This window comes from Molothrus aeneus, chromosome 5 (assembly GCF_037042795.1).
Source record: "Molothrus aeneus isolate 106 chromosome 5, BPBGC_Maene_1.0, whole genome shotgun sequence".
Taxonomy (NCBI): domain Eukaryota; kingdom Metazoa; phylum Chordata; class Aves; order Passeriformes; family Icteridae; genus Molothrus; species Molothrus aeneus.
In genome coordinates this window covers 63,028,959-63,055,350 of record NC_089650.1, presented here as the reverse complement: position 1 = coordinate 63,055,350, position 26,392 = coordinate 63,028,959, and the positions used below count along the sequence as shown (strand labels likewise).

The following is a 26,392-nucleotide window of genomic DNA, read 5'->3' as shown; positions in this document are numbered from 1 at the left end:
CAGATTCCTGTATATTTGAGCATTCTGTTAAAGGCAGCCTTGAACTTACATGCACAGTTTTCAGATATGAAACGAGCCAACACAAGAGGTTCTGTTTTGTCTGATTTTATTCACAGAGGTAGTTCCAACAGCAGTTCCATTCACTCAGGCTTGCTAAAAAACCCCAAAGTTGGTAGATCACATTTGGAATTTAGGTTAACAAATCCCACAAACAGCAGGAAAGATAACAGTGAAGAAAATACTGGCTCTTTAATATCCTTAGAATCATGCATAGATTATGGCAGTGCTTTGTCCTTCCTGCCTCTGCTCCCTGTGACAGAATGCTGGTTGGTTTAACATTCACATGTCACTAAACATGGCACAACAACTGAAGGCACACTCAGAAGGGAGGGATGTTGTGCTAAATTATGTTTAATTCTTTGGGACTTAAAACCATGGATAGAAAACCTCAGGGATTTTTATATAACTTCCGTGGTTTAGATATTTTGTGGGCACTCTAGTTTAGGAAAAACCTGAATTACATTTCTATGTTAGAAGCTAAGAATTTTGGCAGTTATGATGGCACACATGCATGGAGTGTTGATTGATATTGTCTTGATTTAAAACAGTAAAGGCTACAGAGTGTTGTAGAGGAGGTGAAGTTTTGTACTACAAGAGCCTGCCTGGGACACCAAGTTACCTTCTGTGGCTGAGTTACCTGCCAGAGCAGGACAGGGCTGTTAACTTGGGAACCACAGGATTTCAAATTTTTCTGAAGAATAATTCAGAACAAACCAGACCACAAAGGAAGTGATGACAAGTTGTTTGCAGTAGGAGGTGAAGCATAGACAGCAGTCTGCAGTACCTAACTCAGGAGTTAAAGCTCAGTGTCAACAGAGACTTTTTGAAATGAACAATTTGATTTAAAACAAAACCCCCTCACAACCTCAGTAATTCTCTAATCTGTTCTGCAGTTATTTTTAAAAATAACTGCAGTGAGTACTGATTAAATTGTTATAATAATGATAAACAATGCTAAGAGGGATTAAAGCCAAATTACAACTGCCTTGTTTGCATGGTCATTATCTTCCTCCCCACAGTTAATAGTGTGCTATTTTATTAAAACCTGAGATCACATTACAAGGCAAACTCTTAGAGCTCATGATAAACACTAAATTTCATTTAGTGTACTATTCTTAGTTTTGTCTGGTCCATTTTTTGTCTACTTACAGTCCTGGAGAATTGAACCTTGGGAGGTAGAAGGCTTTTACTGTCCCTCCTGGGAATACTTCCTTTTCAGTATTTCATGGAAGGAACAGTAAAGGTACACAGGCTGCAAATTCCTGGTTCTGACAGTAAGATACTTCTGAATTAAGCATGATTCAGCATAACTGCAGACAGTAATCAGCAGGAAAGAGAAAAATAATTCAGGTATTAATAGACATGCTGGGCATTACCACAAGGTAATCAGTTATACCTGTTCTCAGGAGACTTTTTTCTCACTGATTATGTTTTCACCTGCTGCAAGCTTCTTGTATAAATGGTGCAGTTTATCTGGCTGAGGTGCTTCAGCACCAGGAGTCAAGGGAATTTCAAAGTCAGAGGAGCTCTGGGAGTCCCTCCTCAGCTCCAGATCAGGAGTCCTGGAGCTGTCACTTATTTCTGCCAGCACATCCTGAACGTGGGCAGTGCCATCTTCTGTAGCTTTCTCACAGCCTTTGCTTTTCAAGCCACAGGCACCATTGTGGGCACAAGGTCTGTCCTGACCTGGTGGCTGTCCCCTGCTGCTGTCCAGCTGAGTGTCCCAGGGACTCTCCTGCAGCACAGGAACCACTGCTCTGCTCCCACCTGTGCTGAGCTCCAGGGCACTTCTCTCCTGAGAGGTGATGAGCACTGTGTCCATTTGGCTGTCCCAGCCCTGGCTCCCCTGCTCTGATATGTGTGTTGACTGAGAAGAATTTTGGGAGGAGATGTGTGTTGAGTCACTTACTCCATCTGAATCGCTGAAGAGTGACTGGGACCCACCAGCATCTGCTGAAGATGGGAGGTGATCCTCATTTTCAGAGCTCTCCTCTAGTTTATTACCTGTAAAAAATTCATCCCAGCAGGGGACACTGGCATTAGACTCCTGCTGGTCACTAGTTACTCCATTGAAATTGGCTGTGGAAGTGGCATCTGGCTCATGGGAAAGAAATTGAACTGTATTTTTTTCATCATCATCTTCGTCATCTTCGTCATCATCATCATTTGATTCTTCACAGTCCACAAAGTCTACCTTGAGGGAGGTGTAAGTTGTGGTCCCTTTGTAACTTTCTGTGCTCTCATTAATGTTTCCTTCAGAGTTTTCAGCCTGTCCTGTGCTGGAGGGCCTGCACTCCTCTCTCTGCTCTTTTGGAATCTTAGGCCTTGAAGAAATTAATTCTGAATCAAAGAGATCATCTTCATCTGGGAAGAAACAAACAGAAGACCACTAAGAAAAGTTCACATCTCTGCTAAAATCTTATTGAGAGCAAAGTTTTAATAAAAATTCATTTTGTATAAATTGATGAAAATAGTTTTGAACCCAGCTGGAGATTTTGCAGGATGACATTGGCAGTGTTTGCCTTGCCTTGCATAGCACAATGCCTGACAGAGACAGAACAAGCTTTCCTAGGGCTGGGCTGGGACTGAGGGAACAAACTCCATCCAAAAACTTACAGGGCTGTTGAGCATGAAGTACATTTTAAGACTGCAAACAAATGTGTTTTCACACAGTTAGTGGTCTCTCATCCTCCTAAGACCCAAGTTCACATAATTTCTATTTCTTCTTTCCAGCTGTTGCTTTGAACACACAGACTGTGGTGAACACCAAAGCTTTTGGCACCTCTGCTTAGTCTCAGACTTCCATTTAAGGTGCAGTAGCAGCAGCAGAACCTTTACCTGTATCAGATAATTCTCTCTTGTGGGCTCTCTTCAGGGTTCCTAAGGGCTTGTACCTGGGTTCCATGATTCTCCTGTATGACCTGCATAATGGCTTTAATCTGAAGGGAATGAAAAAACCAGTTAATATTTAGAACTCAGCAGATGCTTTCAGGAGCAAGAGTAAATCCCTTAACTTGTTTTAAGTACACTGCTCCATGCCTTTCATAGGCACTGCAGCAAAAATGTTAAAGCAAAGGCAGCAATACCTAGGGCAAAGTCTTTGATTCATTGGTGAGCTTCAGCAGCTGAAAGGTAGAAATCTGTCCTTGCAATATATTTACCTTAAAACATGTACATTTTTTGGAAACCATCTTGTAGTTCCTTCCTTACAGAAGACAAGCTGACAGGGTTCCAAATCTGACTACAGATTCAGTGATTATTAAGTGCAAGTCTCCTTTCTTAATAAGAAGGAAAGGAAAAATGAACAGGAATCTTTGTTCTGTCCAGACTAAGAGACACCACAGCTCTCCTGCTCCCTGAGGGTGCTTTTTAAGCTGCCAACATCTACAGCAGCACAGCAGAACTGGCCTCTCTGATGCTGTGCAGGGGAGGAGTTCAGGTCCCCAGAGAAACCACCTTAAAGAAACTTCTGAGAAGTAGCAATGATAAATAGAAATGGGTCACAGAACAGAGTGAGATGAATCTGTATTCAGCTTCCTCCCAAACGGAGTTTACCAGCAGAAAAGCCTCTACACACAGACAGAAGTAGAATACAAATTCTGAGACTCAGCTCAACATACACGTGTGCTTCAGAAAGCCCAAGTCTGTGGGACTGAATATAGAAAAAAATCTGAATTATCAGACAAGTAAAGCAAAAGGCAGTGGCCCTCCTGAGATGCTGGTATTCAGGAGGGGAATTGTTCTTACAGGAACAGAGTTTGGATCATCCCCCCCAGCAGCCCCTTGTCACTTACATTTCCATAACTTTGTCCTCTGTCCCACCCACTGGCAGTACATTGGGATACACGTTCACAGGACAGATATAGCTCAGGAAATCCTTGATCTGAAATCCAGAAAAGAAGAGGCAATTTAACAAATTACATCAAAAGTTAATAATGTCACTTGGGCATTCCTGATGGAGAATGATGGCAGAACTGATGCAAGCACATCCAAAAGTACTACTAGTAGTCTTTATGAAAAGACCAATGTAGCCCACAACTCTGTCAAAGTGGGTATCTCTGGAACAAGGAAACAGACCTGAAAGGATGCTGAGAACTCAGCCTCCCCTAACACCTCACTGCAATCATCAGTTACTACACAAGACCATCCCTGTCCCTGAAAGAAAAGGCTGGGCAGACCTGGAATGTGATCCAGTGGTTCCTTGTCCTTTTGTCCTTACTGCTGCTGATCTTCTCAAATATGCATTTTTCTTACTGGAGTTCAAGTCTCCAGTTATGCAGATCAGGTATTCCTTTCCTATTCCTAAAGTCTCTCCTGAAGTGCCCTGTAAAAGCCCATTATGACAAAACACACTTTTTTCCAAGCCTTACTCTGTCATCTTCTAGAAAATCTCCAGTAAATTTCTTCAGGAATTGTGTCTGGTTTGGGGCACTCCTGCTGAGGCTTTTTTTGGGGCACTCCTGCTGAGCACTGGAATAACTTGCAGGTTACCCTGCTATCTGTACATACATCAGGGCTGCCCTGGGGTGACCCTCAATGTTATTGCAATTTTGTATCTAGCAGTCATTTACAGTTATGTTTTTTGTCTGTTGCTGGTGCACTTGTTAGGAAACTGTTATTTTTTCACTTCTATCTACTCCAGTTAATTCCTTACTGGTGGAAAGGGATTAGTTGAACCTGTAAAGAGAGACAATTTGTGTTCTCCTTTAAATTGTCTCAAACCAAGACAAGGACCCATCTACTTTTGCATGTGGAAGTGGGAGTGTTAGAGTTACACTAACCCCCATATTCCAACAGCAAATTCCACACTGGGACCTCCATTTAAAATTCTCCATGGCAGAGCAAATTTATACCTATTCAAGAGGTTAAAAACAGTACTGCCTTCCCCCATTTTGTAGTACAAGACTTTGCGACAGTTCATTGTTAGAACTGATCCAGTTTCAGTTCAGTTTCTTAGGAGAAAGTGTTTTTAGAGCTGTATCAAGTCATGCTAAATGAAAGTGTGTGATTGTGGGGAGGATGCTGACATAACCAATTTCTTTTTAGTCTTTTAACACAGGAAAAGGGGCAAGAGCAGCTGTCAGGATGAGAGAAAATTTGGTTTAAATATGTGGGCTGAGAAAAGAAGGCAAACCCACCCAAATCTAAGTCACAGCAGATAAACAACATATTGTAAACTAAACTCCATGCTTTAAGCATTGCATAGTTACACAATAATCTAAAATAGAAAGGCAGTCAAAACAATTGTAGATGTGACCTATACATTGAGAACAGAACAGGAAATAGACTTGCAATCCTGCCCTAATTTAACAAGGTCCTCTGCAGCTATATTAAAATGAATTTCTTTGTCATCAGCATTCAGGACTTCCTATGTCCTTATGTCTTATTACTGACAGGATTTTTTCTTATTATGACAAGTCATGTCATCCCCACCAGAATAATCAAAACCCTTTTCCATTTTTTTTTTCAATGTATACTCAGTACTAGAAGTATACAAACCTCACTGTATGAAGAGTGGAAAGAGAAACAAGCTCTGTACGTTCTCTCCCCAGTCCTAAAAAAACAGAAGAGGCACAAAAATTAGGTAATTGCTCTTCATCCTGGTCAACAGACCAGCATAACCCACTCTTGAAGTCCATTCTGAGATTCAATTATACACGTATCAGGCAAGATACAAACCTGAAACAACAGGTTTCAGGGTGGCCCAAATGCTCACCTCACTATTACATTGGTTTTCTTCTTCCTTTCCCCAAACCACATTGTGGAGGGTTTGATGCTGATTACTTGCAGGGGAGTTCCATTGAGGCAAGTCATCCCACAGGGCAGTCTGTTCCCTCGGAAGCAGTCATCATCCTGTCCAATGGATATAAAATTAACTTCAATGGTGACCTTTTTTACCCAGAAATTAAGTAGCATAGTATCTAGTCAAACCAGGTTCCTCTCTCACTTCTAATTACCTTGAAAGACCCTGTCACACCTTGGTTCTTTAGTGCAGCTGAAAAAGAAAATCAGTCAGAGACCAATGCCCCAGTGTGCCATCTCAGGTTCTATCTGTGTTCCTCCAAGCTGGAGCCCCCAGTCTGAGAGATATCCTGGAAATGGATGGCTACATACTAAAACCACACAGGCACCATCTGAGCTGCTTTTGATACACTGAAATGGGTAACACCTGATTGATCTACACTGCTGCTTGTTCAATTCACTTAAAAACAATTTTCAGGCTTCAAATACAATTAAATTACTTCTAGCATAAGCTAAAATATTTTTCCCTTTTTTTTCTTAAAAGACAAAACAAAACAACTTCAACCCACAAACCAAGGTTTTTACTCTGCTTCACATTAAGTCACCATTTCACCAGTCTTCATTAAGCCAAGAGGGCCCAAACATCAGCACCTATAACCACATTTTCATTTTCAGAGCAAGGTCAGGGGGGACTGTGCAGAAGGAACGCACCCGAGGATGCCGACAGGCGTGAATCTGCGTGCGCTGGTCTGTGGTAACATGGCACAGGATGTCTGGCATGTTCCTGAACATATCAAGTTTGTTTGTGTGCACCTAGAGAAAGCCAGAGTTTACTCTTTATTAGTGTTTGCCAGACTGCAGCTGGAGCAGCTGTATATGTGATTCTGCTCTGCCCAAATGCTGGCAGGTATTTAAATTATTACTCCCAAAAATGTCCAAGCAGAGATGAGTCAGCCAAAACTTGGACATCTAGAACAAGTAGAACATACTACCTATACTGAATAAGGATGAATACTCATGAGAAAATCAGAATATATATACTATTAATGCTGTGTGCAAATGACTTTTATCATTCACAAAATAAAAGGGAGTGAGGTAAACACTGAGCTTGAAAACTGGGAATTAAATTCTCTTTGGAAAGTCCAGATGTTCCAGCCTGAAGTCAACTAGCTACCTCATTCTGAGCACAACTGCACTTTTCAAGGGAAGTTAATGAAACAGGCATAACTGTGGCCTAGAGCAGCCCTCTGAACAGCCATTGGCAGCTCAGTGCTGGCCACAATCATCACTGAGGATCTGTTCCAAAGCAGCAATTAGGGAAACATTACCTTGATTCCGAGTTCCTTGCTGAGGTTTATGAATAAATACTCGTATCCATAGGCAGCTTTGCAGTTCAGCCACACAACATGATTACGAGACAGTGAGGTCCAGCTTCGCACTAACTCCAAGATCCCATTTAAACATTCCTCCTGAAAAGTGTGGGATGTGCTGTCAATCATCTTGGAAGATGCTTCCAAATTGCTGGGATTTAGTAATGCAAAATGGCATTGCCTTGTAAGACCTTCCTAACAAAGGGGTAGTTAATGAATTAACAGCTTTAAGGGCCTTTCTTCTCACAATTTATTAGACTTACCCGTCTCGGTATGTGATAAAATTTGGGATCACAAAAAGTAGTGTCCAAATACACACTCTGGATGTCTTTTACCCTGGAGGATAGAAATGTGATATCAGAGTAAACATTATACCACAGTGCTAAGATACACCACTTCCTCTCTCTTCAAAAGGAGGTAATGCTACCTCTTGATTACAAAGAATACATCAAAGGGGGCTTGTAACTGCAGTATTGCAATTATATTTAATCTAGACTAAAAAATGTGGAAAAATAATGAATACCTGGCCAAATTGCCCATACCATATGATCTTCTGTTCTTTTTATATTCTACAAATAGCTCACCTGGTCCCTGAATGCAAAAGCTCCATTCTGGCTGCTTCTCCTTTTGCAAGCCTGAAATCCCCTGTGTACAACACAGTGCCATTCTCACCTTCAAACAGAAACCTGCAGACAGCAACATTTGGGTCAAGCTCCTCATTAAATGCCAGGTGGTGAAACATTTAAAGTGCTGAAAGGACATACATGACTGAACCTGGACAGTGACCAGCTGGCAGAAGTGTCACCACTACATCTTCTTTCTGGAAGAGAGGGGTTAGCATTATTTTCAGACTGTAGTAAGTACTACCAGTACTTTTGTCAGCACAGGGAGAGCAATGCATTACTCCCCACAGCCTCCTGCAGCATTTAGCATTGCTTTAAAACCAGAGAGTCTCTTCACACTGCAGCCACCACCCTGTCATGGCAGAAGAGAGGACCAAGAATTGTATGGTGCTTATACAGCAAGTTGGACAGAAGACAGTTCTACATCCTTGGTTCCTGGTGAGCAAGTACAGAATAGTTTGGGTTGGAATGGACCTTTAAAGTTCATCCAGTCCAACTCCCCTGCAATAAGCAGGGACATCTTCAACTAGATCAGACTGCTCAGAGCCTCATCCTGACCTTGAATGTTTCATTGTAAAATACTTCTTCCTTCTATCTAGTCTGAATCGAGTCTAAACTAATTTTTAGTTTAGAACTACCACCTCTTTTTCTGTCTACAGGAGAGACTACTACACCTACTACTACACCACCTACTACAACTACTACACCTCTTTTTCCCTCTACAGGAGAGGAGGGGCACATACATTTTAAAAATAGCTTGTGCACCTCAGATGCTGCAGCTGTGTTTCCTGTACTCATGTAAACAGCATTGCTGCCCATGACTGACATACAAATCTTTTTTCCCTATAACTTACCTCACCAGATGTTTCATCTTCTAAAGAAATCTGAGTTGGTGTTTCAACTTCCAATGCAACCTGTAACAAAATGATTAATTGCATTATAGGATTTACTGAATGTTCTGTTTCATGCTTATGTCTAGTTATTTATTATGTAGACATCTGTAGCACTCACTGTGGCTAATGCTAAGCCTGTAAAATTAAACTCATTTTCCTATAGTAAGTCATAAATTTCCATTTCCAGTGGAATAAATTTTCCTTAAAGTTATCTAAAAATTAAATGGAGATACCTCAGCCAAGGTGAGCATGTTGGACTTCTATCAGCAACAGCTCTTGTTCCTCTGGATGGATCACATGCCTTATTTCTGGATGACTGCAAAGCCCAAAAATCCCAGTCCCACAGCAGTGGATCTTGCTGGAACAACTCTGTGCTGCAGGACCTCCCACTGCCCCCTATTACCAGAAGCAGAGCCCACAAATCACTGGAAGGACATCTTCCTGTATTTGTGCAGAGGTTTTTATTTTTGTAAAAAACCTCATGTTCTGTTTACAATGCCTATTTTATAATTAATAATGATTATGTAACTATTATATAATATATAATAATATATTATATTATATGAATAGATATAATAATTATGATATAATTATTTTTATTTCTGTAAAAAAACTCATGTTTCATTTTATAATGCCTGCATCTGCAAAGGGAAGGAAATAACTTCAAGTCACACTTGTACATAACACTGATCCTTTGCAGTCTGGCTCCAAACACTGGAAATCATGTAAATTTATTACGTTTTTCAGTGATTTTATACTACAACTTCGTCATGTTATAGTTCATTTTCCAAAAAGCATTCAGAAAATTCATATAACTTCAGATTATACACACTCCAAGCAATAAGAGACTTTAAAGGAAGTCAAAGAGAAATAAAGGACAGAAGCAAAGAGACACGAGCAAGGTAAGAAAATGAATACAAATTCAGATGTACAAATGATCAATGTGAGGATGAAGGCCATGTAAAGCTGAAGTTGAGAGAAAAGGAAAAATTTTGTGGGGGGAAAAATAATTAAACAACAAACAGCAACAAACCAATACCACATAGCAAGCAGCAGGAAAGGCACATTGTTGGCACTCAAGCCCTGAAACACTCTATCAACACCAATATTCAGACACTCCTGAGGAGCAGAGAGCTGCTTCTTTCTGAGAATCACTTCTTGAAAAGTGCTGTTGTCAAAATAAACACAAACTCACAATATGATTCTCCCAAAACTTGTATTTCCAGTTAGTCAACAACAATTCCTTAGTTACTGGTGAGCAGTATAGTTTAACTTTCAAGCTGTGAGGAGACAAAAAACACAGATAATGTTTTTTAAAGTAGACATGAGGAACAATCTAAGAACACATCAGCACCTGGCACCCAGAACATCAAACCCTGCCCTCAGAAACCTCTCATGTGAGGAGACCTGCAGAGCTGGAAGCCTGCAGACTTCCCTTCTGCACAGCAAACCCAAACCTACCCCTGCCTGCATGGTTTGCAGACACAAATGCAGCGTGTGGTACGTGGTCATTACCTATCTGCTGTTTCTCTACCCCTGCACACACCCCTGGAACAGGCATTTGGCACAGCCAGCACACAGCAGAACACACAATACTCCTCATGAAGCTTGAGCTGATGCACAGAGACCTGATGAGCAAAGAGATTCTCTGCTTGCATCAGGGAAGATACAATATCTACTCTAAGAAATCAAAGAGAGCCTAGGAACTGGCCCACAACCTCCCTGGGCTCATTACCACATTTGGTCATCCTCATGATGAAAAAGGTGTCCCTTGCCCTTTCTTTATGCACTTCCATTAAAAGTCTGGCTCCATCTCCTCTACACCTACCTGCAAGCAGTGATATATGATTGTCTCCCACTCCTAAGGCTGAAGACATCCAGCTCTCCCAGCCTCTCCTCACACATCACATGGCCCTGGCCCCAGACCAGCGTGCTGATGCTAACACCTATCAATTTACCATCCAGGGGAGCCCAGGCTGAACACAGTACCCCAGAAAAGTCTCACACACGCTGGCCAGAAGGAAATAACTGTCTCCCTCAAACTGCTGACTGCCTGCTTGCTTATACACCTCAGAGAGCACAGCTGGCCCCTTCACTGCAGACACAGCACTGTCTCTGTGTACCAACACTTCCAGGAAATAACATCATGGAGTTCAACAAGGCCAAGTGTACCTGAGTCTGGGCAACCCCTGGTAACAAAACAGACTGAGGGATAAATAGGCTAATAGCAGCCCTGCAGAAGACTTTGGGGTAGTGGTGGATGAGAGGCTGGCCATGAGCCAGCAGTGTGCACATTCAGCCCAGGAAGCCAATCTTATCCTGGCCTGCATCACCAGCACTGGGCAGCAGGACAAGGCAGGGGGTTCTGTGCCTCTGCTCCACTGTGGTGAGACCTCCCTGCAGTGCTGCACCAGCTCTGGGCTCCCAGCACAGCAAGGACAGGGACCTGTTGGAGCAGCTCCAGAGGAGGCCACCAAGACGCACAGAGGGCTGGAGCACCTCTCCTATGAAAGCAAGGCTGAGATAGCTGGGGGTTCTTCAGCCTAGAGAAAAGAAAATTCTGGGCAGACATTACTGCTACCATTTGATATTTAAAAGGGGCTTTTAAGAATTATAGAGAGGGACTTTCTACAAGGACAAGGAGTGGACAAGGGGAGCTGACTTCAAATTGAAAGGGGGCAGGCCTAGATGAGATACAAGGAAGAAGTTTTATACGACGAGTGAGAGTGGTGCGGCACTGGAACAAACTGCCCAGACGAGTTGTGGATACCCCATCCCTGAAAGAGTCCGAGGCCAGGTAGGAGCAACTCGGTCTAGCGGGAGGTGTTCCTATCCCGGGATCGATGACCCGCGGCAGTTCCTCGCATTGTTTAGCTCAAGCTTTGCCGCGCACCGGCCACCTCCCCCCGAGGTCGCCCCGCCCCCAGCCCGTACCTGCCCTCCAGCCGCCTCTTCAGGGCGGTCGCCCGCAGCCCCATCATGTGATCTGGGGAGAGAGGCACGGGGTCAGCCGAGGGACACGCGGGGCGGGGACAACGGACAGGGGGAGGGAGGCACAGGGGGAGGGACAGAAGGCGGACGGAGGGACGCGCGGGGGCGCCTCCCGGCGGGCCCTCACCCTTGTGGCAGTGCGACAGGAAGAAGGCCCGCGCGCGCAGGTTGTCGTGGTCGAAGCGGTCGATGGACAGCGCCGGGTACTCGCGCGTGCGGCCCCCGAAACGGCTCATGGCGGGCGCCGCGCGCTCTCGCCCGCCCGGCCCCCAGCCAATCACGAGGCGGCCCCGCCCCACGCCGGCCTATCGGGGCGGGCACGGCCTTTTTAAAGAGGCCATGGCGGGCGGTTGCCTGGCGACCGTTGGCGCCGTGAGGGGACGGCCGTGAGGGGCCGGGGGGAGGCCGTGAGGGCGCCGCTATCGCGCCTCGGCCGCCGCCCCTCCCCGCCCCGCCTGACAAGAGTCCCCGTTTTGCGTCTCTTGAACCGAGGTGGGCCGCCTTAAGGGCTGGGGGGGCGGGTTGTGGCCAGGGCGGTGAGAGCAGGGTGAAGTTACGGTCGCAGCGCAGTTACGGGTGCAGGCCGGGATGTCTGCCTGAGCACCTCTGGATGTACAGGGAACTGTCGGGTAGAGTAGGCAGAAGCCACTGGAAAGAGGGGAACTTAGATTAGATATTAGGAAAAATTATTTTACAGTGCGGGCAGTGAGGCGCTGGGACTGGTTTCCCAGGGAGGTTTTGCTGCCCTAGCTCTGGGACAGTTCAAGGCTAGGTTGGATGGGGCTTTGACCAAACCGATCTCACTGAAGGTGTCGGAACGAGATGATCTTTAAGGGCCTTTCCAACCCCTTAACATCCTATGAAACACCTTACTTGCTCTGAGACCCCAAGCAGGTCCTGTGTTTGCTGAATTGGGTTAAGTGATGTAGGCGGTACCGCCATCTCCTCCCTCTGCTGTGCCCCAGGGCCTCTCCTGCCTGGGGACATGGTGCTCCTTGTCAGGGCTGAGGATGCAGCAGGGCTCCCTGTCCTGCTCGATACCCTGGCCTGGAGCCAAGGTGCCCCTACTCTTCAGCCTCAAGTTTGCTAGTGAATATGGGCGTGCACCCTAGGTACACCAAAATGGGTGAAGGTACAGACACCACCCCTCCCCAGCACCAGGCACACAGGCTGTGACCCACAGTCCTGCTCCACCTGCTGGCATGGAGCCCCTCACTCGTGACAGCCCTAATTTTTCAGGATACATGCTGTTCCTGCTCCGGTGGATGGAAACTTAGTACCCCCACCTACACCAGATATTATAGGTGCTCATACCCCCAGTATAACTCCCAGAGCTGGCACCAGTGTTCACTCAGATGCAAATGTCACCAGGAGCTGGCGCTTTGTCCTTGCAGCACACACACACATGTGGAATACAGAGTTTGTGCAGAGAGACAGTTAAGATTTAAGAAGATACAATAGGGTAGGACAGTGTGTGATGATCAGGTGTGGGGCTTAGCTGGGCATGTAATACTGACTGGTCCTGTTTTACACAGGACAGGCTTATTTTATATTCCTTTCTGTCTATTCCCATCTTTGTTTCTCACTGCTCCTGCACAGATCTATACAGTTCCATGGATTCCCACACCTCTCCAAGTCTGGGTCCCCCTGGTTAAATCTTACCAGTGCAAAGTCCAGTTGGTCTCCCTGGATGTCATTCCTGTAGTTTCATGAACTCCAGCATCTATTAGTGCTGGAGTTGAGGTTTGTTTATCAGTGTTTGTTTTGTCAGGTCGCTGTGTCTGCATATTTTGTTTGTTTCCCCATTTTTCCCAACTGACAAGGTCCCCAATCAGATAACCTTGTTGGAATAAACATTCTCACATTCTTCACGTGCCACAGGTTGGTTCTCATCATCATCTTCCTCGTTTGCTGCTCAGGTTTGAGTCCTCATGTATTTTTTTATATTTTCCTCCCTTTCCTGTGACCCCGTGTTGCAATGAAAGTGGTCCTTGGGCAGATGCCCTAAGGGAGCAGACACTTTCCTCCCACAAACCCTCACAGCTTGTGTAACTGTTCAGGAAACCACCATCAGCAAACCCAGGCTAGTTAGGATTCCACAGTGTTATGATTAACATCAAAAAATGTGTTCCCAAGGCCAAAGCATTCACTGTTTACCCTAAATCAGGAGCTGGCAAACATTGTCATCTCAGCAAAGTCCACTTCACTGTTCAAAAATTCCCTTTAAAGAAAAGTGTTAATATTAAACTGAATATTTTCTTACCATTCTCTTGTCTTCTTTATTTGCTTTTGTCTGTCTGTTGTCTTCTGTCTCTTCCCTGAATTCCTGGCTGGAGTACAGCTGTCCCCTGCTCTGGTACAATGAAAACAGCTCTGCCTGATACTTGGACACACAACAGACAGAGAGTACAATTTTTAAATAGCAGCCCCAAGATGGGATGCTTTCATTATATGAAGTCAGTAAACTGGAACTTTCAATATATGATCTTTATTTTTTGGGCAGGAACGCCTGTGGACAGGCACTGTGAATTAATGGTGACTCAAGAAGAGCCAGACCTACCCACATGTGTTGAAGAAAAACCTTCATTAGGTGAATCCAGCATGTCCAGTAAAGAAGTACTTAACACTAAGGACATGTAAGTTATCACAAGACACTTCATTGCATTCTAGCTTAGCATTTATTAGGATCTAATATTATTGCTAATCATATTGACTGTTTAAAGTCAATATTGACTGACAACAGTTCTCATCAAACACTGATAAAAAATACAGAGCTTGAAAAATCCTGTGATGGCTACAAAAGAGCCCTTTGCAGCACAGGAGAAACAAACTTATCCTACTTACTACCCTGAATTTAGAATAGGCATCTGTGCTTATCCTGTTAATTTGTATTTGATACCTCATAACCAGGTGGGAAAATTACTTTTTTAGTTTAGTGAATGGCTGCTTTCAATTGAAAACTGCTGCAGTGCCTAGTAAAAGAATTCTTGGAGTACTGAACTGCAAGAAATGTTTTAGTGGTGCCAGAAAAATGCCCTTTTACATATTTTTATTGGTCTCTAATAAATGTATTTGATAAGAGATGAAAGGCCCTTTCTTTGTCTGCTGCTGGCTCTCATACAAACAGGTGACAGGTGTGCAGGCTTCTTTCTGCTAGTCCACATTGTGATAACAATAATTCCTGATATAATTTTCTCAAATATTTTTATCATGTGGTGCAAGACTTTTTTTCCCAATTTCTGCTTTTCTAAAAGACTCACTTAGTGACATTTTGCATTTGATATGATTTCACCATTCAACTTTTCAAGCTCTCTGTTGATATAGGAATTTGCCAAGTAAAGAAATTGGGCAAGGTTTGGAGGCAGCATGGTACCCACAGGGAAGGAAACTATTCATCTTCTCACTGCAAAATCCAGAAGCTTTCATTCCTTGGAGATACTTTCCTAGTTATGAAGCTGAAGCTTGGTGACATTCCAAAACTGGGAAAGGACTCATCTCTGATCATACCTGCTAGGCATGATAGTGATGGGTGTGTTTTGCTGGCAGAAGCAACAAAAGTTCTATTTGAGCAGCAAAATAAGATATGCTTAGGAAAGCAAATACAATGAAAATCAGAAATCAAATTATTTATTTTTTTAATGTAGTTCAAATCCATCCCTGGCGAGTATCTACTGTCTGCAATTTTTAATTGCTTTTTTGTTGCTGTTGTTTTTAGTTTGTTTGGGTTTTTTCTCATTTATCTATTTAATTAATTTCCTTTTGAGTTTGAGTTCCAGCTTGTCCCAGTTCTGCTCTATTCAGGTTTAGCAGCTGATTAACCTGTTTGCTGTGTCTCAGCAGACTGAACAAATGGGTTTTGTGTGAGGAAGAAGTCAGTGGCAGCCTGTTTGCTTCGGCAAAGGCAGAAAGGTGAATTCTGGCAGGCTGTGTGCCTTGTCTCCTTATCCAGTTTATCTCTGAAGACCTCATCTGCCATTGGCACTGTGGCCATGTCACTGATTGTGCATTTCTCTTTTCTCCTCCTCTCCCATCCTGAGTGTTTGCTGTTCTTCAGTAACAGCCCAGATCTTCATTCTGTGGTTCCCAGTTTGGGGCCACTTCAGGAGCAAGAAAGAAAAATCTGGAAGTCTGCCTGCCTGCCCCAAGGGGACAGCAACTGCAAAGATGGGAAATTCAAAATTACTGCATTTAGTATTTTTTAATTCATCAATATGCACAGTTAAATTTTAGGAGGGTTGAGTCAAGATATACACAAAAGTACAGATGAGTTGTATTTGAGATCAAGTAATGCATTTAATTGGATTCCAACTGCTTATAACTTTTCCCTTTTTTAACCTCAGACTTTGAACTCTGTAATTCCTTTATTTTAAAATTTTCTTCTATCCATTACTCTATGTCCCCAACAAAATCACTTGCTTCTATTGTCTTCTCTATTTAATTTTTTTAAGTCTAATTTCAGGAAGATGCCTAAAGTTTCTGAAGTTACGACTAAAGCTGACATCAAACCAAAATCTATGCATCGTGCCAAAATATGGTCAGATGTTGTAGAGAACTTATACAGATTTCAGCAAGCTGGATACAGAGATGAGGTGGAATATAAACAAGTAAAACAAGTTGATCAGGTAAGATTTAGAACTTTGTAAGAGTTGCTACTTTGAACTTCTGTCTCATATAAAATGGTTAAATAAAAATGGAGGTGCTGCTTATTTCCTTTCATTTAGGCTAGGTTCTGATACAGTGGCTTTCCTCACAGGTCTGACTTGAATTCTTGAGCTGTTGTTAACTGTGTAGAATAACTCATTTCACAGAAGTGAAGCAGAAATACTACCCAGCCTGTGTTTTGTTCCCCATCTCTGATGCATTTAGAAGCATCACAGATCTCTTTGAACAGATGTAGCTGATCTCCAAGGGAATCATTCAGTGTTCAGGAAAGAAATATTTCAAAGTGAGCTCCCTGAAGCTTCCCCGTTAGTCTGTCAATAGACTTGATAGGAAACTTGTTGATTGTCCGTGGAGTCAGTCCTGTGCACTGCTACTGCTTCAGTTTGCAGTTGGATTGTGTGGTAGCACAGTCAGGCTTTGTGCACATTCAGAGCTTGGCCTCTATCAAAATGATGTCCACAATGCAAATATTTGAGCTGTACTAAAGGCAGTTGTGACACAGGCTCTTGTCAACACCAGGGACTTGTGCCTCTGCTCACTGCAGCTGTTAGTGATGCTCCCCAGCACATCAAATGAGCTATTGAGTAGTGGCCAAATTTCCATGGTTACTCTAGGTTCAAAACAGCAACCAACAGGTTAATACAGCAAACAATATAGCATTTTTATTACAGCTCTGTAATTTAGCTTCTAAAGCAGCAACTATAGTACAAAGAACACACTTTTAAAATATGCTGACCTGCCATGCACATAAGAAACCACAGAAAGTTCCAAGAAACTCACTCCCCATCGAGTTAACTCAAAACACAGCAAAACACTTTGATGTGCATAATAAAATGCCGTTTATTATTTTATTGTGGGCTCTGATACCACTGCAAAGGCTGTGGTACAATTTTCAGTAAGTGCAGAAGGAAATCATGTAATTATTGTGGTAGGATCTGTGTGTTCAAGATTTATGGCAGGGCACAGCCCCTGGCAGTTAAACCCTGATGAAAGTTAAAGAATACCACTGACTAATTGCAATGTGAGTGAGCATTCAGTTCCAGCATGCCGGGGCCTGGCAGTGATTCCCTTTCAACTTACATATTCCAAAATTTCTTGTTGAGTCCACATTAGTCTATAATGCAGCTGTTACTAAAGGTGCAGTTATAATGTAGGTGGAATGAATATTAAGGCTGTTATGTTTAGACAGACAATGCAAATAACACAGCTGTATGCCTGAAGCCATAAGGTAAGTGATGAAACCACTTCTGGGGCTTCCAGTTAGAGAATGCTCTAGTCTGACATCCTGTTGTCAGCTCTGCCTGGAAGAGAAATAAGATGCTTATTACCTGATTTTTAAGGTTTAGTTAATCAGAAGCAGTCATAGATGCTCAAGCTGAAAGAGCTACTAAAGCCATAAAGCTGTTAAATATGCAAATGCTGAAGTCTTTAATTTAAAGGTTTACACTGTGAAACAGCAAAGAGCACCAGGGTGATGCTGAGTTGATGTGGGACTGATCCTATTGTCTTTGAGACTGATACAGTCTGAAGCTTACCTTATTTTCATTAAAATACTAATAAAAAGCACATTTTTCATGGTCAGAAGGATCTGAAGGAAATCTTGAAATATATGTCAGTCTTACAGAAGCAGACACTTGCAGCCTCTCAGATTACTGAATAACTGAATAGCATCAATGTTATATTCCTAAAAAAGGTGTTTTAAAAACTTTGACTTGTCCAATTTTAAATTAGCCTTTTAAATATCATTAGATTCCTATTTCTAGGCTTTTCAGATCACATAGCTTTATACTCAACCTGAAAACTGGTTTCTGTCATCTTGTTCTCAATCTGTTTTTAAAAGTTCAGCGAGTTAATAGAAAAATAGTATTTAGATGCAAATGAGGGTTTCCTATGAAAGTATACCCTATAGTCCTTGCAATATCATGCACAAACATCACTTAATGTGAGCATGTTCAGGTGATTTTATATCCTTTTTGTTCTACTTGTAGGTAGAGTGCTGGCCAGAAACTGGATTTGTTAAGAAACTCCAGAGAAGGGACAATACATTCTATTATTACAACAGGCAAAGAGAATGCGAAGACAAAGATGTCCGTAAAGTGAAAATTTATGTGTATTAGAGTGATTACTGTTCTGGTGGGTTTGGTTTTATAAATAATTTCTTGAGACCTGTAAGTAAATGAACTGTGTAATCTGGTTTACCTTAAGTATCCATGTCATGCTTAGATAGAAAGGGGAGTGCTGGAAATGTAGAGAAGCCTGACCTATAGACATAGAAACTTCACTTTTTCCTTCCTATAACTAAAAGTCTTATTATTCCTCATTTTCCTGGTTACAAATGCTTTGACATAAAGCTAAAAAGCTGGTAAATGGGCATCATATATTTCAGTTAACTGTATAAGATCCATTGTAAGTACAAGCATCAATCTTTATTCCAAACAATATAAGACACTGGTTAATGTCAGCCACAGTCTCTTGTGGTAGTTAAGGGTTATGAGACTCCAAAGGGCCAAAGTGAGGCCAGAGCATTGACTGACATTTCCTTGGAGCTGAGCAAGAAAAACAAGCAAAGGATTTAAGTGAAGGATGCTGAACAATAAAGTAACAATGGCCAGTGCTGAGCCACAGATATAAATACTGGTTATTGTGAAAGAGTTACAACTGAAATGTCTTTTTGTCTATCCCCAAAGTGTTTTTGTCAGGTGCCAGTATGAATTAGTCAAAGAGGAAGTATTAATTGACTTAGTGGCATATGCCTTCCTGTAGGGGTGTTTTGTGGATTCACAGGTGTTGGGAGCATGGCGTGCAAAACTCCAGGGAGAACATGAAATCCACACTCAGTAATATTTAGGGGAAAGTGACATGCACAGATGATATGTGGCATTTCTGGGCAGAATTCATCTCATCTAGCTTCAAATGTCACATTATTAACATCCACACCTGATCCTGGCATTTGGACAGCCTTTCTTATGAATAGAGAGAAGCTCTTGTTGGCACAATTAATTTATTTTAAGTGCAGCTATGTAATGTTTTTTTTTTGAATGTGCTGCTGTGACATCAGGTCTGCAGCAGCTGCCTGTACTTGGGCTACTGAGACACTCCATGAAGATGAGGGATGGTACTTACCTTCACTCATGAGGGGATTTAATGAAAATACTTTGAGATGCCAAAACTCTTGATAATTGACCAGCAGAACAGGCTGTTGTTATGTAAACCAGTAGGTGTGTTTGAGGTAGTTACAAAAAAATTGTTATTAATATTTCCTATCTCTAGACTGTTGACCAAGAGTATCTAAATTTAGTTTTAGGCATGAGTTAGCAGTGTACATTTGACCACCTGTCTCATGGATATTCTTCATTTATTTGAGCCTAAGATGGAAGCTATCTCATCTCAAGATGAGAAATAGAGGACTTACAGCTCCTAGTCAAAATAAGCAGTATGAGTGCAATATTTAAAAGACCTCATTGACAATGACTGCTGCTGATCTCCTCATCTTATTTAGACCACTTGGAAAGTTTTAGCTTAAATTTGTATGAGCTCTGTTTGAGAAATGACTGAAAGATACTCTGAAGCAACTATGAAACTTATAGTCTCAGAAAGTTTTAATGGCATATAGGGAGTTACTGCAATGTAGAGAAATAAAGCATTGCTGCAATGAATGTCCCTTCAGCCTTTCATTATGGTTTCTTTTATGCTTGGAGTGCTCTGGATGTACTTTTTAAAGACAGGACTTTTTGCATACTTTGCAGTTAAATAGTGGAAACAGAGCAATTACCAAATAACCTGTCTATTTTGTCACTTTAGTTTAGTGAATCTCTCTTTCTAACTATAGATTCCTAAAAACAAAATATTCCAGTGGACATGAAAACAGCCTTTAAAGAATTTCATGAAAAATAGATGTGGTGTATAGCCAGCTCAAATTTATTGTCAGAAATCATTGCTATCAGCACACACAGAAGTAGTGAGAACATTTGGTACAGCCATTTTCTCAGTCTATAAAAAAGACATAGTTGGGCATTCGAAACCAGGAATTAAAACTGCAGGTAACTTTTTATGATTTCATGTGATTTTTTTTTCCTCAAGAAAAATTGTTAGAAGTTGAAACACATATAAGATATTATTTTGGCATTGCCTCATTTTACCTGACTACTCCTCAATATTTTTGCAATATTGCTGGGTGCTTCTGTCTGTATTTTAAAACCATGAGTGTGCATTTCATGCAGCCCATGGATATTTCACTTCAAATAAATAACATGAGAATCCATGTTCCACTTTATATGAGTTGACAGATCCTTCCCACTTTGAGACAGTGAATTACTTAGATATTACTTACATTTTTCAGCATTGTCAATGTAAAAAAGATTGAATGTCACTGTGATATTTAAAAGATTCACAGGATGAAAGAGAAAAACAAGGCTTGTAATTAGCAAGACCAGTTTACAGAGATGGCCTTTGTTAAGACTGGTGAATTGGGGAATTAGGGAAACAGCAGATTTTATACTTGTAGTGTTGGTTTCTCTTATAATTGTCTTTTGACATCCAGTTTGTGCTAAACTTAAGATGATGTGACCACTCCTCCAGCCTGCCAAAGCTCCTCCTGACCAGGCTTTGGCATTCAGCTGTGCTGGCTGAGCATGAAGCTGATACTTGAGTACCAGCAAGGTTTCCCCTGCTGCCTGTGTGCTGATGGATCTTTCACTCAGAAGAACTGTCAAAAGAACTCAGTGTTTTCTCTTATCTGACACATCTGATAAGAGAAATATCTGAAATATTTCCTAACTGAAATATCCCTACCTCAGTTTTAAGCAGATGGAGAGCTGTGAGCTCATCTCTTAAGTTTAGTTATGAAGAAGTATCAGAAGTAAAAGATCTGGGGAAGCTGTGCTTCATTTAAGGGTGACACAACAGTACTTATCAACATAAATAATTTCTGAACATCATTATACAACTCTTTTACTGAATTTTAAAGACATAAAGCACATATTTCCAGTTTTATTGCCTAGAGATGAAAATATGTGCTATTTTTCTGATTTGAGTCTTAGTAAAAAGTAATTATGTGAAAAATACTTTCCCAGGTGCTTATCTGTTGGTATTTCTCTTATCAGGGAATACTGTACTGCTGTCAATGGCAGCAGCTCAAGGAATCGCTGGTGGCAAGGCTCTCTGTTAGCTTGCAGCTGCCTAAGCCTGATCTAATTCCCTTCATAGCTTTGTACAAGAAGAATAAATCCTTTCTGTGCCTGTAGAAGCTCACAAGAGTAAGAGAAAACAAAGGTCCAAGACCTACTTTTCAGACTTTGTGTTTGACTGCTACATGTAAAATGACAAGAGTGCAACCTGGGGTGTTCCAGGCTGTGCTCTGTTTTTCAGGCTTTACTGGAATCCATTTTGGAGCAGTGTTTTCTGACAGTGATACCATGGTTGTTTGATTGCTTTGCAGTCACAGCAGCTCAAAGCTCCACACAGAAGGATGGCAGAATTGTTTTGATTTTTCACTTAGGCACCTGAATGGACAGTTGTTTTTCCATCTCTGAAGACAGAACCTCAACCCTTTGGTTTTCAAACATTATTCCCTTGTTTCAAAGAGTTGAAAATGGTTGCCCTCAAAATCATTAAAAACAACTTTCTAACTCAGCAGCTGTTGGTGCTGCTTTTCCTCACATTGTCAATACAAATGAGGGCTGCTTGAAAGCAGCTGGAATGGAATTGCCCTATGCTCCTTGCAGCAGGTTCTCTCCTGGTACTTCAGTTCCACTGAATTTATCTTATTCATTGGTCCTGCTTTCTCAGTAGCCTGTCTGTGCTGAACACCTCTTAGCAACTGTAATTACTTAAAAAACCCTGCAGTTTCTTGTTGTAATTGAGACTATATTTAATTCAAGTCTGAAGCACAGCACCCTCACAAACAGCATTTGAGATGGTGACTGGGGAATGTCTACTGACAGCAGAGTTCCAGGGTGGCACCCAAAAAATTACTGCCATGTAACTTTGAACAAACATAATCATATTTATGGATGCTTTGCTCTGCCAGTGTATTTACATCCCTCAGTGTTGAGATAGAGAATCTTTGCTGCTTGTTGCTTTTGTGGCTCTCTTTTCCCCTCAATACTCTCCCATATTCTTTGCCTTCACAGGCACTCAACACTCAAGGATCCCTTGAAAAGCCTGTCCAGTGTCCTCTATCCTGGCTCCCTCAACCAGCCCTGGCTCAGACCTTGAGTCTTTTCCAGGGCCTGGCACACAGCAAAGGTAATCAAGGATGGGATTTAATAAGAAGGCAGGCCAGACTGCATGGATCAGGGCCAGGGCCCAGCCAGGTGATTGTCCTGCCCAAACACTTGCTGTCATGTCTGATCCTTCCAACCTCCTTCCTTGTCATCTTCCCATACTTGTTCCACCCTGATCCTTCCCTTCCTGTGTCTTTGGTCATTTCTGTAAACATCCTGGAGTAAGTTTTATTCAGCTCCCTCAAATACACCTCTAATTTCACACTAATCATGTTTTCTCCATCTTATCAGTTACAATATTGAGTCAGATCCTCTCCAAAGCCAGAGTAGCTCCTTTAATGGCCCATCAGTCAGTGCTTGGCAAGCTCTGCCTTCCCTTACTGTCTCTCTAATCACCTGCTCATTAATGCTTGTGTGCCTGTGTGTTTAAATCACTGTTTTCCTCTTTATTTGTTATTTCTGTGATACCAAATAACCGAACAACAGACTGAAGCAGATGCTCTGCAGTTTCACACGTGCTGTGGCAGGCTCTGAGGGATGGTGGGGAGGCACCCACGCCCTGCGGAGCTGCCCTGGCAGGCGGCAGCTCCAGGGACGGGAGATCCAGGAAGGGAGTGCCCAGAAGCAAAAGGAGGAGGGGCAAGGGGAAGGGAGGGAAGAAGGGGACGGGTTCAGGGAAAGACGAGCAGGTTAAAGAGTCAAGCACACAGATGCATCAGCATTTTGCCAGCAATCTCGTGCTCACAGAAACCTCCTCCCCTGCTGGCAGCTCTTGCTGGTTATGGAAGTAGGATGTAGTCCCAGCTCCTCGCTGCAGATGTTCCTCCTGCCTTGGCAGGAGCACCCAAATACCTCATCCAAGTGGGAGCTGTCCTGCTCGGGTGGATAAACTGCTGCCAGCTGCTGGGGGATGGAGCAAAAAGCAGGGGGACTGGATATATGGCAGGCTCTTCATGTTTGCCCAGGGTGTCTAGAGGATGTCTGCTGTGCTGTCCTGGGAGCATCCTCGTGCCAAGTACACGATGTTCCAGCAGGGCTGGATGTGAGCAAGGAGGAGCCAGCAGGTGGGCTGGGAGTGTGAGGGGATAAGTGCTGGGATGCTGTGCCTGGAGAGATGGGCTGGAGCCAGGCACAGCCACACAGGGATGTGGTGGGCAGTGTTTCTGGAGAAAAGAGCCTGGTGTCCCTGCAGAGCAGCTTCTTTCCATGGCTTTGGTTTCCTGAAGCGACAGGCAGTGAAGCTCTTGTTCTGTGGTGGTTACAACCTGCCAGCTCCTATCCTGACCTCCCTGAGAGATCCATGTCCATCTTGTTCAGAAGGAACTTGAGTCACAGTCCAGAAGGACCCTTCCTCCCTCCACTGGACCCTTCAAAAAGGAGGAGGTCTGTGGACCAGAGCTGAAAGATCACTGTTTGGAGAAGATGCTAATTAAAAACATGAAATATCTCTTTGATAGCCTATCACTCACAACTTTGGCCTCACCAAATGAGAAAGATTACTACACCTGCAACTACAAAGACAGAGATTATTTAAACATCAGTGGATTAATATTTTGTCAGACCAGATCAATATTTCAACAGAGAAGATAGATAGATGACAGACAGATAGACAGATCTGAAGGAGGAGTTCACAAGAGATATTCATTGCCATAAAATGTATATTGCAAACAGATTATTGAGAATGCAAGGCAACAGAAACAGAAATATAAAAACTTAAGTGTGTTTAGACAGTAAGAAGACATTAAAATATCACTGGCAATCTTAACTTAGGAATAGCTTCTCTGTTATTTACATTCTTACCATTTATATCCATCAGATGGGAAAAACATCACACCAAGTGTTCATAATTACTGCTTTACTATATCAGAGCAAGGTAGTAGGATCCGTCCATACCAGATGAAATAATTTACAATCTGTAGCTGAGGAGGATGTGAAACATCACCTGCTAAATACAAACACTTTAAGTTCAGAAACCTGGGGTCATGTACACTTCCATTCTTAAGACCAGAAGCTCAGTACTCTCACTAATTTTAGATCTTAACAAATTTTGGAAAACTGGAGAGGTGCCGGAGGACTGATGGAGAGTCAACATGAACCAGTATTTAAAAGGGAATGATACTAGACTGGAAAAACAGACTCTAATCAGGGATAAATTAATGAAGTGGTTACACTGGGACTCTGTCAATAGAGGTTAATAAGTATTTTCCACTGTGTTTCACTGATCAGACACATCTTGTCTGATGCAAACAAGGTGGATACAGAGATGTAAGGCAGATACAGAGCAGGCAGGCAGATGTTTTGTTTCTGGAACGTTATTTTACTGCCTGAGGACTAACAGAGTTTCCAAACACTGTCATCAGTCTCAGCCCAGAGTTACCTGACTGTAAGCAGTGACTTGTGCTGTGTGAGACCCCAAAAAGAGAGTTCACACCTCTCACTTGGCACAGAGCCCTCTGCCCTCAGACTCTGTGAAATCCATAAACTTCAGTAAGATAACAGTTCCCTGGTGCCAATAGGATTTGCATTACTTGCTTTTCAATTCAGAGGCTGTAGCCACTGCAGATTTTGAATTGCACATGCCCATGGAGAAGAAAAAACCTGCTGCTGGGGCAGTGCCAGCTGGAAACATTTCAGCACAAGAGGCAGCAGTCTGGATTTCAGGCAGATGTTTTAGTCAGCCTCTGGCTAGCCATTGTTTAATGGAGCATGTGCCTCAGGAACACTGAGTTTTGGGAAGAAAATCTCCTTCTCCTGGATGTGCTTGGCTGACAGGAAACCCTGAGGTGGCTTGGGAAGATGGATGAGGCTCACAGACCCTCGCTGCTGGTGGGATGGCCCCTCAGAGTGTGCTGGCTGTGGGCAAAGAAGGTTTTTCATCTCACCTCTCTGCAGAGAATCACAAACCCTGCATTTCAAGGCTGTGGTAGTGCCAAAGGGGAGCATATGCACATACTAAGGAAGGACAAATAGGTGCATAATTTTCTTTTCTGTTCATCCCACTGTGGAAATCCTGCAAAATCAGGAGGTGGTACTGCTGCTCTGCGTCCTTTTGCGATTCAAAGTAGCTTTTTTCTTCTTGAAGATCAATACCAATGCAGATTTCCCTGTGATGTTCCTGCCACCCTTGGTGGGGTGAGGGGTGATGTCTGACTTGCAGATGCAGCAGATGAAGGGCTGTTTTCCTGCTCAGCTGCTGTGTAAGGACCGGTGTCACACCTCTGCTCTTCAAAGGGGTGTTTTGAAACAGCCCCACAGCTGCTGCCCCACTTAATGTCTGCCACCAGCTCACAGGAGCAGTTGGTAAACAGCTTATACATCTATCAGAAGCCCAGGAGAGAAATTTGCATTGTATATGCATACACATGCATATATTAATGACATGTTTATCTTTTTGAAGATATTTTTTCTCAAAAATAAAAAATATTAAGGAAAATTTTCTCTAAATCTACTGAATGCTGACTCTCTGCTGAGATTTTGGAGCATGAAGGAGTAAATGGGAAAGCTCCTGCAATTAATTAAGTAAGATAATATAAAAGAGGGAGAATCCACAATCCTCATAAAACTCAAATGCTGAAAAATCCACAGGAGAATGAAGATTATAATGAATAATTCAGACAATACATTCTTGAATGAGAATGTTTCAGCATCCTCATTTGCTCAAGCTCCCATCTGATCTCCAAGAGCTAAACATAAATGTGAAAAAAGTGAAAGAAATAGTTTTTCAGAACTGTTTGAAGCCCTCTGCCTGCATTCTGGAGCTTGGAAGGATGCCAGGGGCTGAGGTTTGCACAGGATCTGTGTGCTTGTGCCTCCCTCTGCTGACTGCT

At 42.6% G+C, this 26,392-nt stretch overlaps 2 protein-coding genes across 9 annotated transcripts; one reads left to right on the top strand and one right to left on the bottom strand.

Moving 5' to 3' along the window:
• Positions 1 to 89: 89 nt before the first annotated feature.
• Positions 90 to 11,915, bottom strand: DCLRE1C (DNA cross-link repair 1C). Its single transcript, XM_066550966.1, is given in 15 exon segments — positions 90 to 1,485; positions 1,487 to 2,424; positions 2,899 to 2,999; positions 3,855 to 3,943; positions 5,560 to 5,614; positions 5,777 to 5,913; positions 6,514 to 6,615; positions 7,131 to 7,271; positions 7,436 to 7,508; positions 7,757 to 7,858; positions 7,937 to 7,992; positions 8,650 to 8,709; positions 9,884 to 9,968; positions 11,623 to 11,674; positions 11,807 to 11,915. Coding segments are annotated over 15 exon segments (2,139 nt in total). The 3' UTR covers positions 90 to 1,446.
• MEIG1 (meiosis/spermiogenesis associated 1) lies at positions 11,672 to 25,998 on the top strand. 8 transcript variants are annotated; one of them, XM_066550968.1, is made up of 5 exons: positions 12,040 to 12,171; positions 14,183 to 14,315; positions 16,139 to 16,301; positions 18,330 to 18,474; positions 22,473 to 25,998. In XM_066550968.1, exons 2-4 carry the CDS (start codon positions 14,212 to 14,214, stop codon positions 18,456 to 18,458), a joined length of 396 nt encoding a protein of 131 aa, XP_066407065.1. In that variant the 5' UTR covers positions 12,040 to 12,171; positions 14,183 to 14,211; the 3' UTR covers positions 18,459 to 18,474; positions 22,473 to 25,998. The 8 variants fall into 8 exon arrangements, with proteins under 8 accessions (XP_066407070.1, XP_066407066.1, XP_066407069.1 ...); XM_066550973.1 differs by lacking the exons at positions 12,040 to 12,171; positions 22,473 to 25,998 and adding an exon at positions 11,672 to 11,693 and having other exon boundaries at positions 18,330 to 21,972; XM_066550969.1 differs by lacking the exons at positions 12,040 to 12,171; positions 22,473 to 25,998 and adding an exon at positions 11,786 to 11,846 and having other exon boundaries at positions 18,330 to 21,972.
• The last annotated feature ends 394 nt before the right edge of the window (positions 25,999 to 26,392 follow it).